Source organism: Psammomys obesus, unplaced genomic scaffold (genome assembly GCF_907164565.1).
Source record: "Psammomys obesus unplaced genomic scaffold, mPsaObe1.curated_primary_1811, whole genome shotgun sequence".
Classification (NCBI taxonomy): domain Eukaryota; kingdom Metazoa; phylum Chordata; class Mammalia; order Rodentia; family Muridae; genus Psammomys; species Psammomys obesus.
Genome location: NW_026585690.1, coordinates 3,659,503 through 3,678,883, shown reverse-complemented (window position 1 = coordinate 3,678,883; position 19,381 = coordinate 3,659,503). Strand labels below are relative to the sequence as shown.

The 19,381-nt window shown below is 41.1% G+C and overlaps 1 protein-coding gene across 2 annotated transcripts in view; it reads left to right on the top strand.

Annotated features, from left to right (window-relative positions):
* Positions 1–19,381, top strand: part of Slc4a4 (solute carrier family 4 member 4) — a 397,249-nt gene that overhangs the window by 291,410 nt on the left and 86,458 nt on the right. For both annotated transcript variants that reach the window (XM_055596036.1, XM_055596044.1), the window contains exons 9-12: positions 6,377–6,464; positions 9,400–9,554; positions 10,165–10,278; positions 12,715–12,889. In XM_055596036.1, coding sequence (XP_055452011.1) covers positions 6,377–6,464; positions 9,400–9,554; positions 10,165–10,278; positions 12,715–12,889 — 532 coding nt within the window. The remainder of the gene's footprint in view (positions 1–6,376; positions 6,465–9,399; positions 9,555–10,164; positions 10,279–12,714; positions 12,890–19,381) is intronic.

The window sequence follows — 19,381 nt, the reverse complement described above, 5'->3', positions numbered from 1 at the left end:
TCCAGGACTATTAAGAAGTAATAAAAGTATAAATCAGTTTGTCCCTTTTGGATCTTGAAATAACACAAAAGGCTAGTCAGTGAGCTTTAGTTTTCTAAGTATTATGTTTTTCTTCAGAATTTTATAAGTTAATACATATTGTATGTTAGAATCACTTGCCTGTGAGAAATGGTTTGTAATCAATTATTTAAAAACATGACAATATTTTAGAGAGGTTGGGACAGCATTTCTGCTATAGATGCTGTCTGTGTCTTGCATTGCATTTAAGGTGGTAGTCATGGTGTGTGGTCCTCTGTGTCTATTGTAGAAGCTACAGCTTGGCCATATCTTGCAAAGCTGCTCATTATGCATGGTGGGTTGTTTGATTCACTGGTGTTTCAGAGAAGGGAGTAAGGGGTTGGTATATGCTATGCTTATTCTAGAAAGAGTTATGATCTATCAGGAAGGGGGTGCATGCTTTCTAAAAAAGACTGAGTGGTTCAGGAAGGCTGGGTACTTTTCTGATACTGTGCTTGCTCTGCCTATAATTATTTTGTGAACGTGAGTATAGGCCACTGGTTCTGGACATGAATATTCTGGTTTTTCTTTCTGTTGTGAAGTGTGCTAGGGGCATCTTTTGCAGGCATCATTAGTTACTAGAAAAAAATTCACAAAAGTAGGGGACTTCTGGAGACAACTAGGAACCATTATAAATTCTACCTCTGACATTTGTAGTTGTGCGAGGAGAGAACAAACCCAGTAACCTGAGTTCATTTTTTTTCCTCCATAAGCTGTCAACATGAACTGCTCACTTCCAGCCACACAAATGTGATGTTTACTCATAATTTGTTAATAAAGAAAAAGGCTTCTGGTTAAAAATAACATCTGTCCATTGACAGAAACCAGCTTGTATCATGAACGGAGTTTTCAGTGCATTGTAAAGCTGAGTTTTGCAGGATAGACTTCCATCATAAAAGTTGAAACAGCATTTGCTTCTTTGAGGATGAAGGAGAGTGGGGTGGGCATTAGGCAGAGGGAGCTTCGGCTTTCAGGGTTGTTGCAGCTGTGGTTTTTTCAGATCTCCCATTTCCCCATAACCGTTGCAGTGGTGCTGTGCATTAGAAACTGCTCCTGCTTTCTGATCCTACAGCTGAAACTCTTAACTTACAATGAGGCCCCTATTGTACACTTAAGCCCAGAGTTCCTCCTATGCTGCCCTTAGGGAGTAGATCTCTGAATTGTCCTTAACTGCGATAATAAAAAAACCCTTTAACTGTCATCATGTTGTTTCTACTCAGCACTTGGTGACATTTCATAATGAAGAATGTCTTTTTATTTTAACCTAGATACCTTTCCATCTGGGTTATCGAGGCAATATAATTCTCGTACTCGGGCTTATTGTTTTAGTATATGTTACAGCTATCACTAACCTACTACTTCCTTTTATTCTTTGGTATTATGGAGCAAAGACCAAACAGTAAGTGTTTTATAGAGAAAGCATGCCCTTTGGCTAACTCTGTCAGCTTTTGGACTGTTACCTACCCTCTGCCTAATTTTATGTTTGGGGACTATTACTTATCAAAAGTGTTTACTCACAGAGAACACAATATTGACTTAGGTTTTATTGCCATATGTACAACCTGATAATGACTCTATGTATCAGTGTTTTCAGATTTTTTATAAGCTATATTCACATGGGAGGGGGTTACTAGAGAGAGGAGAGAGAGGCACAAAATGGGCCCTGGAAAGGTTTTAGTGATTTGTGCATTATTTGAAAAGTTAATACTTAGGTACAATAGAAAGGGCCAGGCAAACAACCCAGATATCCCTCAGCTGAGGAATGGATACAGAAATTGTGGTACATTTACACAATGGAATACTACTCAGCAATTAAAAACAAGGAAATCTTAAAATTTGCAGGCAAATGGTTGGATCTAGAAAAGATCATTCTGAGTGAGGTATCCCAGAAGCAGAAAGACACACTCGGTATATACTTGCTTATAAGTAGGGTACTAGACCTATAAGATAGGATAAACATACTGAAATCTGTACACCTAAAGAAGATAAACAAGAAAGAGGACCCTGGGTAAGATGATCAACCCTCACTTGGAAAGAAAAATGGATGGACATTGGTTATAGGAGAAAACAAGTAACAGGAAAGGAGCCTACCACTGAAGGCCTTTGAAGGTCTCTACCTAGCAGTGTACCAAAGCAGACTCTGAGACTCATAACCAAACCTTCAGCAGAGTACAGGGAATCTTATGAAAGAAGGGGGAGTTAGTATGACCTGGAGAGGACAGGAGCTCCACAAGGACCAAATATATCTGGGCATAGGGTTCTTTTGTGAGACTGTATCTCCAACCAAGGACCATGTATGGATATAATCTAGAACTCCTGCTCAGATGTAGCCCATGGCAGCTCAGTATCCAAGTGGGTACCCTAGTAAGGGGAACAGGGACTATTTCTGACATGAACTCAATGGCTAGCTCTTTGACCTCCCTCCCCCCACCTGAGGGAAGAGCAGCCCTGCTAGGTCACAGGGGAGGACATTGCAGCCAGTCCTGAAGATACCTGATAAGCTAGGGTCAGATGAAAGGGGAGGAGGTCCTTCCCTATCAGTGGACTTGGAAAGGAGTAGGGAGAAGATGAGGGAGGGAGGGTGGGATAGGGAGGGAATGAGGGAGCGAGATACAGCAGGGTAAAAAGTTAATAAACTATAACTAATATTAAAAAAAAGAAAGGGCCAGACAAGAGAAATTCAGGAAAGCTGTACTAAACGGAAGGTCCAGTATCAAGACAGTTTTCTTTTCGGTACCACATCTGCTCACTTAGCTCCCAAACTGCCATTTCTGTCATGCCTGTGTATGGGCAGGCAAGTAGAATTGCCAAAAGTAGTACTTTTTCTTAATGGGACTTGCTTTAGGAGCTAAATATTTTGCACATTTTGTTCTAAGAATAGTGACCATTCCCTTTAGGAGAAAACAACAACAAATACTTTACTGTCAAGAAGGACTTTGGGTCACTGCCTGTGCTGGCCCATTGCTGTTTATGATGTGTTATTTCCAGGGGAAGAAAAATCCAAGCATTAAAGCAAGTACTGGAAGAACTGAAGTGCAGTTCTAACAGTGAGCACTTTCACCCTCGAGCAGGCTTTCAGAATTGCCAGTTGCTTTTACTGTGGCAACCCTTGACACTGGAGTCTCACCTCCACTACAGGACAGGCTCTGAGCAAATAAGTGCTGTATAGCTTTATGATTTACTCTGGTAAATCTGAGTATTCAAACTTTTAAAGAACATTCGTTACAGCTTTAAACCCTGATATTCTTTTTTAAAAACCTTTTTTTTTTTTTTTTGGAGTGAATTTTTTTTAGAGGTTTTTCTTTTTTTAAAATTTTTTATTAATTACACTTTATTCATTTTGTATTCCCCCATAAGCCCCTCTCTCCTCCCCTCCTGATCCCACCCTCCCTCCCCTTTCTGCATGCATGCCACTCCCCAAGTCCACTGATAGGGGAGGTTCTCCTCTCCTTTCTGATCTTAGTCTATCAGTTCTCATCAAAATTGGCTGCATTGTCCTCTACCATGGCCTGGTAAGGCTGCTCCCCCCTCAGGGGGAGGTGATCAACGAGCAGGCCAATCAGATTTTGTCAGAGGCAGTCCCTCTTCCCATTACTATGTAACCCACTTGGACACTGAACTGCCATGGGCTACACCTGTGCAGGGGTTCCAGGTCATCTCCACGAATAGTCCTTGGTTGGAGTATGAGTCTCTGGGAAGTTCCCTGTGTTCAAATTATCTTGTTTTGAGTGAATTTTACAATAAAGAAAAGTACTCGTCCTTAGCACCATTTTGGAATGGATGGTGACATTCATTTACAGAACATTCGATGTCAGTCCTTTTCTTTTTAAAGTGAGTTAGGGAACTCAGTAAGGAGGAGTAAAATTCAGTGAAGTAAAGTGCTAAACGGTTCCTGGTGCCATCAAACTTTGTCTACTTTTTCTTGTCTTTGGCTGTGTAAGGGTTAGGGTCAGGGTTGGGGTAAGAATCCACAATTCTTTTCCCAAGAGCGACCTATGAAAATGATTGCTCGATAGGTTTTTTTCAGAAGACCGGGTGACAATGGAGAATCCCTAAGGGAGGAATGGAACATGAGGTGCCCGTGTGCCCATAGCCTGCCATCCACTGACTGTGGCGTTGTCTTGATGCTGCAGGTTAGAGCAGAGTGTCACTCACAGTGGCCACAGGATCTGTCTCTGAGCTCGGTGTTTGGCTCTTTTACTGGACACCAGCCTTGGGCTCACCTGCTGTCGCCTCTGCCCCCAGATGTCCTGGTGTTAAACAGGATGAGCTTTGTTTTGCAGAAGGCTGTGTGGGAATTTGAATAAGGCGATGACTGTGCCTTGCAGGCTTTCTGAAGCTGTGCAAACATCTGATGCCATCATATGTGTGTCTCCATTTTCTCCCTGTTAGGTAAGGTATGAGCAATAGCAGGGCAAGATCTACCTTGTGTCACCTTTTGTACATATTTTTCTTACTCACTTATCAGGCTCCTTCTTCCTCAGTGGAGAAACACATCTTCACCTTCCTGGCAAGTGATGAATTTCTTTCAAAATGACAAGTTTGTCGTTGCTTATTTTAGGACATATTTGCTCTGGAGCAATGATTTTTATACTATCAAGAAAATAAACTTGTCCCCTCTGCCCCTCCCCTAGTCTGCTGATAAGGGAGATCTTTCTCCCCTTCCATCTGACCCTAGCCTATCAGGTCTCATCAGGACTGGCTGCATCATCTTTCTCTGTGGCTTGGCAAGGCTGCTCCCCCAGGGAGAAGTGATCAAAGAGCCAGCTACTGAGTTCATGCCAGACACATCCTCTGTTCCCCTTGCTAGGGAATCCACTTGGACACTGAGCAGCCAGTGGGCTTCCTATGAACAGGGGGTCCAGGTCCTCTCTATGCTTGGTCCTTGGTTGGAGTATCAGTCTCAGAAAAGACCCCTAGGCCCAGAATTTTTTTGTCTCTGTTGGTCTCCTTGTGGGGCCCCTGTCCACTTCAGTTTTTCTATCTCTGCCTTCTTCCATAAGATTCCCTGCACTCTGCTCAAAGTTTGGCTATGAGTCTCAGCATCTGCTTTGATACCTTGCTGGGTATAGTCTTTCAGAGGCCCTTTGTGGTAGGCTTCTGTCCTGTTCCCTGTTTTCTCCTGTTTCTCTTGTCTATCCCTTTTGCCTTTCAGAATGAGGATTAAGCGTCTTCCCTAAGGTCCTCCTTGTTGTTTGGCTTCTTTAGGACTATAGATTTTAGATTATAGATTTAATGTTTATCCTATATTATATGGCTAATATCCACTTATAAGTGAGTATATACCGTGTGAAATGAGGGAACCCACAAAGGGTTTTTAACTGTTTGTGAACAGTACTTTATTTTACTTTAGCTTTTATGTATTTATTTTATGTATAAGTACTCTATCCACTTGCATGCCAGAAGAGGGCATCAGTTTTCAGTATAGATGGTTGTGAGCCAGCATGTGGTTGCTGAAAATCAACTCAGGACTTCTGGAAGAGCAGACAGTGCTTTTATCTGTTGAGCCATCTCTCCGGCCCAGTACTTTTTCTCTCTCTCCTATTTCTTTCTTCTTTCTACCAGTGAGTGGCTCACTTGTGAAGGTTTGGTTTCCCTGAATCCCACTCAGCTGAATAGCAGTATTTCCTGAAAATATGGAGAAGAGCACTTCTCAGCATCCATACTGGGTACAGAAAAGTCAGAGAATCAGAAAATGTACTAAGGCTTTGTAATTAATGTCCTTAACACACTTACACCATAGACTCCAATGTCAGTAAAAATGAAGACAAAGAAAAGTTTAAAACACAGAGATCAGAGATTTGTGAAGTACATAAGTAAACTTTTTCATGCTCAATGAAGAAGGCTCTCACATTTCTCCTATACCTTCAGATTCCTTGTGGTAGTGTGAAAGAGTATCTTTTTAAAAATCCCTTAGAATTATGCCCTTCTTTGTTTTAAAGGTGAGTTCTAGGGGCAGGGTAGATTACTTAATCCACTAAATGTTGCTTTGCAAACATCAGGACCTGAGTTCAGCTCTCTAGCACACAAGCACACAAGCAGAGGCAGAAGGGTCCCTGAGGCTTGCTGGCTTGCTAGACTAGCTACCCTGAGCTCCAGATTAAGTGAGGGACCCTGTCTCAAAACCCAAGGGGAAGAGCTGTTCAGGAAGACACCTGACCTGTGACCTCATGACATGCACTTGACTATGAATGCACACACTTGCGCGTACACACAGTGAAGATGATCTCTAGAGGTGAACTTGTAATTAATTAAGATAACGATTTCTCAGTTTCATGAAGTATGTATTACAACCTTCGCTTCTCTCCTTCTCCATTAGGTTCTTGTTCATTCTCTTAGGTCCAAAGGGGAAAGCCAAGTCCTACCATGAGATTGGACGAGCCATCGCCACCTTGATGTCTGATGAGGTAGGGAAGCTGGGTAAATGGATATGTGATCATCTTGTTTGTGTTTATCTAAACTGCACACTGACTCTCATGGTTTATTCAGTTAGAATGAGGTGGCCACAAAGCTCTTCGCAGAGTGGCCTACAATCATTTGTGGCCGATGAGCTTATATAGGACAGCCTCCAAAAAGTAAGGCAAGTGTTCTGTTTTTGTGTTAGATTCAAACTATGTGTGGAAATAAAATGCATTTTCCTGTTTTTCTCAGAAAAATTATTTAGAAAATATTCTAAATTTCTTAAAAATTAAGATGAATTAGTTGCATATAGTTGTCCTATTTATAGGTTTCTGTGTGGTATTTTGATTCAGCTATATATTTTGGAATGATCTGAGGCACAGCAGAGCATGATGATTAACAGCAATTAATTATATGCTGCAAAAAATAGCTAGTGGAGAGGATTTTGAGTGTTCTCGACACCAACAAATTGTCACTGTCTGAAATGACCACTATGCAGTTACCTTGATATGATCCTTTTGGTTAAAACTGATGTTTAAAGATTGTTGAATAAGTTCAAAGTCGTAGTATTAACTTTATGCCTTAAAATGTCTAATTTATCAACTTTCTGACATCGAGTGTCCATATACTATGTTATTTCAGAAATGATGACTTTATAAAACATCGTGTAACAGAGTAGCTGATACATTTTCTTAGGTAGCAGAATGTATTTGTTGTTGTGGTTTATGTCTTTTGGGGAAGCACAATGTACATTTGTGGTGTATTAGATACTGTTCCTAACTGGTGCCTTGGAGCTGACATTTCGTCTCCACTTCGAGTAGCTTTAGTGTTAATAAGCATATTTAGTTTAGATAACGCTCTGAACTGGGCTTATGGTAGAAGAAATACTGTTGGAATATGGGAATATCCATATTTATTGGATAAATAAATAAAGTTTATTGCTCTTTTACTCTTTCTACTTTGCTGTTTCTCAAATATTTTACTTGTGTGCTCTGGCTCGTTTTGTCAGGTTTTCCTCCTTCAGTGTAGAGTTGGAGGATCTTTCTCTCTGTGGAATAGATATTCTACGTGGTTGTTGCTCAGTTGTTTGCTTTCTTCCGGGTCTGAGAGCATCAAAGCCTAGCTCTGCTGTCGCCCTAGAGAGAACATTTATTTTCCATTTCAGTTGGCTGATTAATTTTGTATGCTTATAGTGCCTTCTTTTAAAATATCTCCTAATATAAATTAGGGATGCTTTAGGCTGCGTGTAACAGGTGTAGAGTAACTTTCTGATATTGATGAGGGCCTTTTCCAACAGCTATTTTACAACTTCACTTCTCTTACATCTCATTGGTTGAAACTGCCAATATTTACTGACAAGGTTGGCTCAGAAAGTATATTCCTGTCTCTCTATCTGCCAGAGAAAATTAGGGAAGAGATGGTATGTCTGTTGCAGAAGAAATACTTTTACTGTATATTCCATTACCCCAAAACTCCAAAACCAGTGTTATTTGCCTGATAACTCTTAAAAGTTCTTTTCTTTGTTTCAGATTTTTTAAAATTTACTTTTTATATTAATTACAATTTATTCACTTTGTATCCCAGCTGTAGCCCCCTCCTTCATTCCCTCCCAATCCCACCCTCTCTCCCTCATCTCCTCCCATCTCCTCTAAAAGTCTACTGATAGGGGAGGTACTCCTCCCCTTCCCTCTGACCCTAGCTTATCAGCTTTCATCAGGACTGGCTGCTTTGTCCTCCTCTGTGGCCTGGCCTGGCTGCTCCCTCATCAGGGGGAGGTAGTCAAAAGCCAATCACTGAGTTCATGTCAGAGACAGTCCCTGTTCCCATTATTAGGGACTCCCTAAAAGTTATTTTCTAGAAGAGATGTAGCAGAAAGACTTGGTGTCAGTTAAAGGTCTTGAACAGAGGCAACATTCTCTTCTGGATGATAAAAAAAATTAACTTACACAGATAAAAGTTTTGACTTTGTGAAGTCCTTCATATTAGCTCAGTTAGAAGAATGGGAAACTGAAGAAAAAGAGATTGTATACCCTTTCAAAACCCCTTCTTTGATGTGTAGAAAAGACATGAAAATTTTCATGCCTATAGGAGTTGCCTTTCTCTCACTGTGGTAAAACATCATGACTAAGGCAATGTATAGAAAAATGAAAAAAAATATTTAGGCTTATGACTTCATAGGGATAAGAATCCATCCATCACCTCCATAAGTGAATAGGCATAGCGGTAGGTGGGCAGGCATGGGAGAAGAGCTCACGTCATCAAACTCAAGCACAAAGCAGAAAGAATAAACTAAGAGTGAGACTTTAGTCTCTCAAAGCCTACCCCCTGTGACATACTTCCTCCAGGAAAGCTGTTACCCCCTACACTTCCCTAACCCTGTCACCAACTCAAATGCCCAAGACCTTGCTCATTCAAACCCCTCTACTGCCTTTGATGAATTAGATATTACCTTGCTAAAAGAGAGAATTGTGAGCATTTACTTCAGTCTTCTTCCTTCCTGCCAATATAACTCAGGCTTTCTTCTCTCTTTTTGAATAGCTTCCATTGTAAAAGGACTGCTGTGTATGTCTGTGTCCTTTATTCTGATATTAACAGTCAATGTGGACTTGCTCTTACCGGAACTTCACAGTCAAAGGTCACCCAGTAGTTTTTAATTCAGACACTGGCTTTCAGCAGAGATCTTGAAAACATTTGCAGCTGGCTCTCACAGCTACTGTGAGAGTTCTGATGGAAAGCCATACTTAAAATTCTATGTCTTCAAACCTCTCCTCAGACGCTGAGGTCATAAGCTACGCCCCTCAGTAGATGAATAGTGGGAGAGATGGGAGTGCAGTTACAGGAATGTCGGGGTGCATGTGGGTTGTGATACTCAGCTGTGATGTGTGTGTGTGTGTGGCATTCAGAAAGTTTGCCCGATGGCTCAGCACATCTGTCATTACTCAGGTGTTCCACGACATCGCTTACAAAGCAAAGGATAGGCACGACCTGATTGCTGGCATTGATGAGTTCCTAGATGAAGTCATTGTCCTTCCACCTGGGGAATGGGACCCTGCCATTAGGATAGAGCCTCCAAAGAGCCTCCCATCATCTGACAAAAGGTAAGTTGCTATGTACTTGGCAGTGTTCAGGGATGTGTCAGGATGTGCCGCTGACCTGAGGAGGTTGTGTTTGCAAAAAGCAGGGCCAGGCCGGGTTGTGAGATTCCCCGTGCATGTTTCGCCTCAGATGAGTTGCTGATGTGCCTTGCCTTTAGATTTACTTGACACTTTAAATAAATGTTATGTGCTTTGATGCCCTTTAATGATTGCTCTTAGTTCATGGTGTTGGAAAGTGTCACGGGTGTTCTTTGGGGATGCTTTGGGGACTTTCTCTTTGTATCTGTGCAAAGATCACTTTACTCAGAAATAGCCCTTGTAGACTAAGCAGGTTAAAAAGTTTAGTAGAGAAGTTGAGAAAAAACTGTTTCTTGGAAATCTGTTATTCCCCAGGAGGAACAGTTTCGTTCCTCTTTGTGTGCAATAAGTCAAAAATCTTTGTTCACCCAGCCATTGGTCTCGCCTCTAGACAGAACACTTCAAGATTTAATTCTCTGTTAGCAAAGAGCAGGAAACAGTGGTCTTCATTCTCTGTCTCTGTAAGCACACGACAGCCATGAGAGCAAGTGAACACGATAAACTGATACCTCCTTGCACCTCTTGTCTTGCTTAGAAAGAATATGTATTCAGGTGGCGAGAATGTTCAGATGAATGGGGACACACCTCATGATGGAGGACATGGAGGAGGAGGACATGGCGATTGCGAAGAACTACAGAGGACTGGCCGGTAACTGAAGGAACCTTTTGCCATTCATGATAAGGTTTTCCTTAGATCTAAATTTCCCTTCCTTGTTCTCAATTTCAGTTTCAGCGTTTTATTTACTGGTTTGTTCATTTGTTCAGCCAACAAATATTTATAGTACATCTGTTAATCACAGGCACTGGGAATGTAGCAGTATATGAATGCCCTGCCCTTTGGGGCCTCACTTTGTAGAGTTGGGAGAGAAATCTTAAGCAAATAAATAAATGCACCTATGGGATTATGAGGAAAATGGAGGAAAAAAAATAGGGACTTTGGTGATGAATAGTATTAAATTTCTAGGCAAAGTGATCTGAGTGGACCCTGTAGATAACGCAACAGTCCAAGGAGGTGTTAAAGCAGGTGAGAGACAGTCTATATAGGTGTGACGTAGGAAAAGGGACTGAGGCACAGAGCATCTAGGACAGTGACATCCAGGCAGTGTGACTAACAGAGTGGCTGATGGGATGATACAGAGAGGGCTAAGTCTATGTCAGCTGAGAATGGGTGGTAGGGATGACTGAAGACTGACTAGGTTTCCTGTGTGGCTTTCATGATGCCATTCCTTCCCTGTACATTTACTCCAAAGTCTGTCACATGTTGTGGAAAGTGTGTGTTGGGGGGGGGGGACTCTAGGCCACTGCCCTGTCTCCTTGCCCACAGTTGAGGATTCTGATTCCCAGAATCAGAATTAATTTCAGTTAACTCCTTATTGTGATTACCTCTTCTCCACTATTAGATAATTTTTTTGGGGGGTGGTAAGTAGAATTTTTAGTAGTATACTCATTTCATAAAAATGCAGAAATCACTTCAGGGTTAAAAAATTGTCATCTTAAATAGGCAATTGAATTTGAATGAAATGAAATTATTTCTTTTTGCTGGTGACCCACTTGGGTTTCTCTTCTAATGTAAACGGAATTATTTCCCTTCCTCTGAAAGAACCAAGGATGAAAACCTCCCCAGCTTATATATTGCTTAATGATGGGGTATGGTCTAGAACTCTGCAACCATAATGGAGTATATTTAGACAAATCTAAGGCCATTAGCCACTTACTCAATGTGGGCTCTTGTAGTCAAAGGACAAGATAAATACGACATGTCTGTGGCCATTGGCAGTTTCGCATGCATATTGTTTTACAGGACACTTTAAGAAGTAGAAGGAGTACACACTAATGGAATGCTAAAAGGTATAGTGTAGCAAATGCATGAACTGATAACACAGCCATGTATGTGTATAATTATATGAGGTATAATTTTATATACCTCCCAGTAGAGTAGGTTTACCTATGCCAGCATACCACCATGGCACACAAGGAGAGAATTGTGCTGGAGAATATTATCATATCTAATGATGCTTCTATGTGATAGCCACTTTAGTTCCATTATCATCTGTGAGGCTGCTGTCACCCACGTGATCTGTCATTGAACTCAATGTCATCATGCAGTGCGTGGCTACAGTTCTTTATAAATTAGCTTTGTCACTTTTTACTGATAGCCCAGAGATGAGTTACGGAACTGAAAGTGTTGAGTTGCATCAGACTGTTACTTCCTTCTGTTGCCTCTCCCTTTTCCACATTCGTTCAGTGGCTGCACAGTCCTGTGTGTTTCAAGGGTTCAGAAGCAGGGTGCTCAGTTCCCTGACGCTGAGATGTCAGGTTTTAGGAAGGGGCACTTTGCGCAGAAGTCACACTCTGCGTGGGGAAGGCTGGATTGTGAGGCTGTGTCGGAAGGCTGGCATGTGGGCTCAGCCTATACCTTTCCCCACCACACGACTCCATGCCTTCTTCGCTTCACATCTTTGGGTCCTTATTCCAAATTAACTTTTTTTCCTGAGGCCCACTCTGGCCATCCATGTATAATTTTCCAATGCCTCTTCTCTAGAACTGTGTAATTACCACCTCCATTTCATTTTTCCTTGATTTGTGTTTACTTATCTTGCCTTCCGTCCCGGAAAAGTGAACTCCGTCAAGGCCCGTGTTGTTCAGTGTCGTTTCCCCAGCAAATAGAATAATGGCAGAGTGTGTGTCTCTCCCAGGTCTCACCCTCACAGAGTGGGGTGACATGACATTGTGACATCTTACAGGGCTTTATGTGATGTGCAATGTATTTGGATGTTTGCTTTTGGAGAATGGAAAATTATAACTTATTTTCTCAGTGCTCTCATGTAAGGACCAACTGGGTGCTCTTCAAAGAATGTTGGACCTATTCCGGTAACTGAAAAAGAGAGGAAGAGAGAGGCAGAAGATGTATTTCTCTACAATGTTTTTTCTGTCTCATCTAAATGAGACTATCTTAAATAGTATCTTGTCATTGACTCAAGCATTTTAAGTCCAAATTTTTTGTGGTCTAGTGAATTATGTCTTGATGAATTTGATGGCTGTTTTATCTTAGACTTGATCACATGTTTGCTTTCCTCATGCCCAGGTTCTGTGGTGGATTAATTAAGGACATAAAGAGAAAAGCACCATTTTTTGCCAGCGACTTTTATGATGCTTTAAATATCCAGGCTCTTTCAGCGATTCTCTTCATTTATCTGGCAACGGTGACCAACGCCATCACTTTTGGAGGTCTGCTCGGGGATGCCACCGACAACATGCAGGTGGGTCTGATTTGAGAGGGGACACAAATAGTCCAGCGCAGATTGTCCTTCTCACCCCTGCAGCTCTGCGTGGAGCAGATGGCCTTTCAGTTACTCAGCGTGATTTTCTTTCTTTTGCTGGATGCTGCACTTTACTTTGCTTCTGGCTCACGGCTGTATTTCCAGCATGTTAGTAATTACAAAAATAGCTCGATGAAATCTGGCTTGAGTCACAAGTGGGGAAACGAAGGGGAGGAAATGAGGATCTACAATTCTATTTGGGCAAATGCGTATCAGCTGCCTGGGTTCTGTATGGTGCACAAGGCTTAGAGCTTCCAGGATCTGGAATGTATGGGTCGTCCTTGGTTTTTACTTGGTGTTCACAATCTTTGGAGATGTGTGATTATCTGACTCTTTGCCCTTGTTCTAACATGAGCTAATCCAGGCACCAAGCAATGGAGTGGGTTGCTGAAGGCTGGACTTGCATGTCTGCCAATAGAATTCAGCTTTAGTGAATCCTAGCTGAAGTTGCTTCTTCTATTCCTGGACCGTCTCTCACTGAGCTGTAAAGAACCTGGCTGGGTTAATGTTATAACATTAATTACAACCACAGTTTGTTGGTTTCTGTGAAGGTAGTGTTTGCCATCCTTTCACATCAACAATAGCTACAGTGTTAATGAGAGAAAAGTTGTGAGCGTTCCACCAGTCAACTAGAACAGTGTGTGAAAATGACTTAAAGTTGATACAGGCATTGGAAACAGTAAGGATTGTACAAGGTACTGAATGTACAGCGACTGGAGCTGAACCTCAGTTGAAGCCCTTTCGAACTCTGTTCTTCCACTTCTTGCCCAGTGGTGTTCAACCCATGTGGCATTCACCCATGCTGCCAGCCTGCTCCTCAGCTTGTAAATGCAACCAGTTTCCCCAAATTCCCTTTTTTTTCCACATTTTTGCTTTGGCTCTAGAGTCATATATCTATGCTCTAGAGTCCTTTCTAAGTGCAAAGATAAGACAGAGACATTAGCCTTTTTGTGGTATTGAGAACGAAGGGGAAAGACAGTCCTGTTTTAGATTAAGTATGCTTACCCATTATGGAAAACTGCTCTCTCATATTACATTTATCTCACTGATGTGGTGGCTATGGGCCCAGCTGAGTGGTCCTTGTTTCGACCCTTCATTACATTACAGTTAGACGGCACCAGAGTTTGAAGTTGTCTTAATGGCTTCTACTCACACAGTGCCTGGGCTGGCGTGTCTGGAGCAGCTGGGTTCTAGGGACGCTACACATGGCTTCTCTACAAGACTAGCTTGGGCTTCCTGGTCAAATGGGCACCCTTAAAAGCTGAGGCCTCAGGAAAAGAAGCAAGTACTCGTCACTGTCTCAACTCATGCGGCTGTATACCTAGCGTTGCTTCATTTTCTGATGTCCAAAGACTCACTGAACATTCAAACTCTCAGTGACAGCTTGTAGCTCTTAAATATTACCATTGATTAGCCTTTAAAAAATTAACATTATAACCAGGTGTGGTGGTCCATGCCTGTAATCCTAGCACTCGTGAGGCAGAGGCAAGCAGAGCTCCATAAGTTGGAGGCCAGCCTGGTCTACAAAGCAAGTCCAGGATGGCCAAGGCTACACAGAGAAACCCTGTCTTGAAAAAAAAAAAAACAGCCAACCAAACCAAACCAAATCAAACAAAACAAAAACTAACATTATGTTAGTCAAAGAACATGAATCTCTGTGCTACTCTGGGCATAGTTTGCAGAGACCAAATGTGCTTTGCTGCCACCACTGCCATGGATGCCCTCAATCATAAGACGAGGATAAACAACTAAATTGTAATAAATAACTAAATTGCAATAAAACTTTTATAAACTCTGACCTAGATTCAAGCTGGGCAGCAATTCCTCATCCAGGTTACAACATAATGCTCCCTAAAGCAGATCATTTAAGAAACCACTGGGAAAAGAAACCATTGAGGAAACACCTTGAGACCAGTGTAAAGCTAGCATGTGCAGGAGATCAAAGAAATCTATGGCATTTAAGAAATGTATTTGTGAGGGCTTCAGCTTTGGTATATAAATAAATATGTTACCATTAAACACCTATCACAACACTCTGTTTAGTTGCTCTTCATTTGCTTTTTAATTATTTTTGATTCTTCAAAAGTGCATACACTGCATTTTGATCATATTCATCCTTCCCTCCTCTCAGCTCCTCACAGATTCACAGCTGCTATTCACGCCCAGCTCCCCAATTCCATGACCTCTTTTGAAAATCACTCTCTAGATCCAACTTGTGCTGTCATTATACTCCAGGGTGTAGACCATCCAATGAAGCATGGTTGACCTACCAGAGGTCACTTCCTTAAACTTAACTGGTTCTTCCTACCTGAAAAAAACATCCCCTGTGAAAAACTCCTCAGGCTTGAGCCATCCGGTCTCCATTATAGCCTGCTGAATGGTTTGATCTAATGCAGTCACAGAGCAGGCAACCACAGCTGCGGTGGGCTCAAGAGTCCAGCAGTCCTGTCATTTTCAGAAGACTCTGTTTTACTCCAGTTCTTCAGCCTCTGGCTGAGAGTCTTTCTTCCCTCTTCTTGGATGATTCTCAAGTCTTTGGAGGAAAGGATGTGTATTGACACAGCGTTAATAGCTGATTACTCCATCCGTAGACACTGAATTCTCTATACTTTGACAAGTTGTGTGTTTCTGTGTTGATTGCTATTCACCAAACAAAGAAGCTTTTCTGATAATGTTTGAGGGGTGCACTATCTGATTTGGAGCAGATGGTCAAGAACAAACCCAGCTTTTGCTAGGAGAACACAGAGGTGTGCTTGTGCAGAGACAACTAAAAGAATTATTTTCATGGACTTCCTTCTCATTGAAATGGTGACATTGTAATAACTCCTATATGTACATTTAATGCCGCTTTGAAATACAGTCTTTACAGTCTTGTGAGATTCGGCTTTAGGGTTTTATGTGTGCCATGGGGGAGGTTAAGGAAATGCTGAGGAGTAAACATAGTGAGTGTTCATAGTGTTCAGTGAGTGAACATAGTGAGTGTCCTAGTTAGCATTTCTATTGCTGTGATGAAATATCAGGAGTAAGGAAACTTGGGGAGGAAGGGGTTTATTTGATTTTCACTTCCACATCACAGATGATAACCGAAGGAAGTCAGGACAGGAACTCAAACAAGGCAGGGCAAGAGCCTGGTGACAAGAGCCAATGCAGCCACGGCGGAGTGCCACTTCCTGGTGTTCTCTTTCTGGCTTGCTTAGTTTTCTTCCTCACAGAACCTAGGACCATCAGCCTAAGGATGACACCACCCACAATGGGCTGGGCCCTCCCCCATCAATCACGCCCTATAGGCTTGTCTACAGCCAGGTCTTCTGGAGGCATTTCCTTAGTTGAGGTTTCTTCCTCTCAGATGACTTTAGCTTGTGCGAAGTTGACATAAAACTATCCAGCACACCAGACAAGTGCTCTAGCACTGAGCCACATCTCTATCTCAGATTCAGCTTTAGAACGTAGCTTCTAAGACCAGCGGAGAAGTTTGCTCAAGTTTTTTTTTTTTTTTTAATTTTTTTTTTTTAGGTAACATTTGTATGAATCAGGTTTTATTTGAATGAGTCCTTGCGATAGTAGGCTTTGTTGTATAATATAAACAGTATCATGGGGGTCTCCCTCCCCCATAGGTATACTGCCTGGGCAATTCCCAGGTTATTTTCTGATTTTGAAGATATCAGAGAAAGCATGAATGAGTTAGAGCATCAGCATGCTAGGCAGTGCCCTAAACATTTGTCAAATATTAGTCTGGTTAAGTTGGTAATTCAAACTTATACAGACTTATGAGAATATTTTTGGACCTACTTTAATGATTTTATTAATACATTTTATTATCGCCATTGGTAATTTTTTTGTCATGGAGCATAGGTAGAATTTTAAAGGTTTCTGTAAATGAAAATACTGAAGAACATATTTTACTTTTCTTGTGTATGAAGCTTTCCCTCTTTTAAGCTATACTGGCAAAACCCTTCTGCTAGACAGCTTGCAGGAATCACAGTGGGTGGCAGAAACATTGAAAAGGAATTATAGAAAATGAGTGGTTATTAGTACATATTTGTTGAACTGAAAAACTAACTCATAGCTTTTTTTTAAGAGCTAGGGAGTGAGTAGGTTTGACTTGTTGGATTGTATCTTATGATGAAAATGTGTGTACTTTACCTGTGAATGCTTTCATCCTCTGGCAGAAGTCTTTTTGACTTGGCATTAGGACAACAAGATATTTTGTGGATTTGATGATATGTCTCAGGTCGTTTTATGGGTATATGGCAGACATTAATTCATGTCTTTGCAAATATTTATGGAGTGGTTACCATCAATTAGATAGATACAATTGTATGTGCTGGAGATAGAGGGAGTAAGATGGCTAAGAACCCTAGGCTGGTGGGATTTATATCTAGAATAGTGATGCAAGCAAACTTCTTCTGTGTCTGTCTGTACAAGGTTCCGGCATGGTATGTAATAGGCTTACTTAAGGGTCCAAGTACTCTTTCTCCAAATACCTGTGTTATTAAACACAGACCAAAGACCTTTCAGAAAGCACTGGGCAAACCCAAGTGTCTGCAGTTATATCACATCCATCACAGGTAAGGCAGCAGGTTAGTCTCCACAGCACAAGCAGCTCAATGAGTCAACTGAGAACAACGTCCTTGCTATGAAAGGCAGACAGCTCAGCGGTGGTTTAATAAAGGATAGGGCCTTTATTGTCAGGCCACAAATAGACATGGGTGCTGGGGAGAAGCATGTTGTGAAAACACAGATGACTCACTGCATGGCTGTTGTCTGAGTACGCGCTCCTGACAGCTTCTGCTCAGGAGGTCTGGCTTGCTTGAAGATGAGAATTTGCTTTCAAGCATTAATTCCAGGGATGGTGACATCTATCCATTTATCTATTTGTGTGTCTATGTATATATCTGTGTACCTATCCATCATCTATTTATGTATTATCTATCTATCTATCTATCTATCTATCTATCTATCTATCTATCTATCTATCTCATCTATTTATATATGTATTGCATGCATGTATATATGTACCTACCTATCTACCTAGCTATCATCTGTATGACATCTATTCATCAAACACACACATATGTATCTTGTCTATTTATGTGCTTATACATACATACATATATATATATATATATATATAAATATATATAAAATTGTGTACATGCATGTGTGTGTGGGGGGAAACAGATCATCTTAAAGCAACAAAGATCATTTCTCACGGAACTGTGTTCAGAATAAAGAAGTTGAGGCTGCAGTGTCTGCCAGCTTGATTAGATTATAATACCAGCACAATTGACTGCATACATTCCCCAATATTAGCAGATATATTTTTCTAAACAGGAAGCTCTTAGAATTTGCTGAGGCTTACAAAGAGGCCATTTACAGATTTCTTATAAAGATAAATGTGGTCAATGTTAGTTTAGCTTAAGTTTCTTGGAGCAACTCTCACCCTTATAATCTTATAGAATCCAACCTCAGCTCGCAGGTCATGCCCATTTCTCTTTATTAGAGTGTAGAGAGACACAGATTCCTGAAGCTTGAGGATGGTGTATCATTTATCCTTCTTGGTAAAGCCCATCAAGCTGATCCTTGCCACATAGGAAAGAAAGAGTTTTCAGCCTCGCTGGTCTGAACTCTCATCCCCTCCATAATTATACCGTGACACCACACATGCCAATATCATATTACATTCTTGGTTACCAAACACGTATATTGCTCTGTTCATTTTGATACTTTGAACTTAATTCTTAAATATTGATATATAAATTCATACCACTAGAACTTATTACAATTAAGAGTTTTTCACTCCAAGAGCTATTTTATGGAATTGGAACTGATGCTACAGGCTTGTAATTCTAGCTGTTCAGGAGGCTGAGGCAGGAGGATTTCAAGTTCAAGGCCAGTTTATGCAACGTAAGACTCTGTCTCAGAGTAAAAGTAAAATAAGAGTTGAAGAAATAGTTCAGTGGTAGAGCACGTTATTGACATTTGACAAATCCCTAGGCCCAGTTGACAGGCCTATAAAGAAAATACTACTTTGGTAAAAAAACAAGTCATTATTAGTCTCTGAGGAAGATCTTAGTGTAAGGAAGACTCTGATGGTTTGTGGCAAGTCCTGTGTTATTTAAAAATTGTTCTTCTGTAGCATACAGAAAGAGTATTTCAGTGTAAGTCTACACTTGATTGTGAATGACTAAGCATCGTCTACAGTGAAGACTGAGTGAAGAAAGTCAATTTTTTTTTTCCAGGAGTAAATATAATCCTATTTTCACAAACCCTTCAGCCAAAGAATGCAGCAAGATTTTTAGCATTCTGTGAATTTTGTGATATTTATGGAGCCCAACAGAGCACATTTTCAGAGAGCTCGTCTCATAATAAGGAACGTTTATAGCTGGCATCTCCAAATTTGCGGCTTTATTTTAACATTCTGCTGTGCTG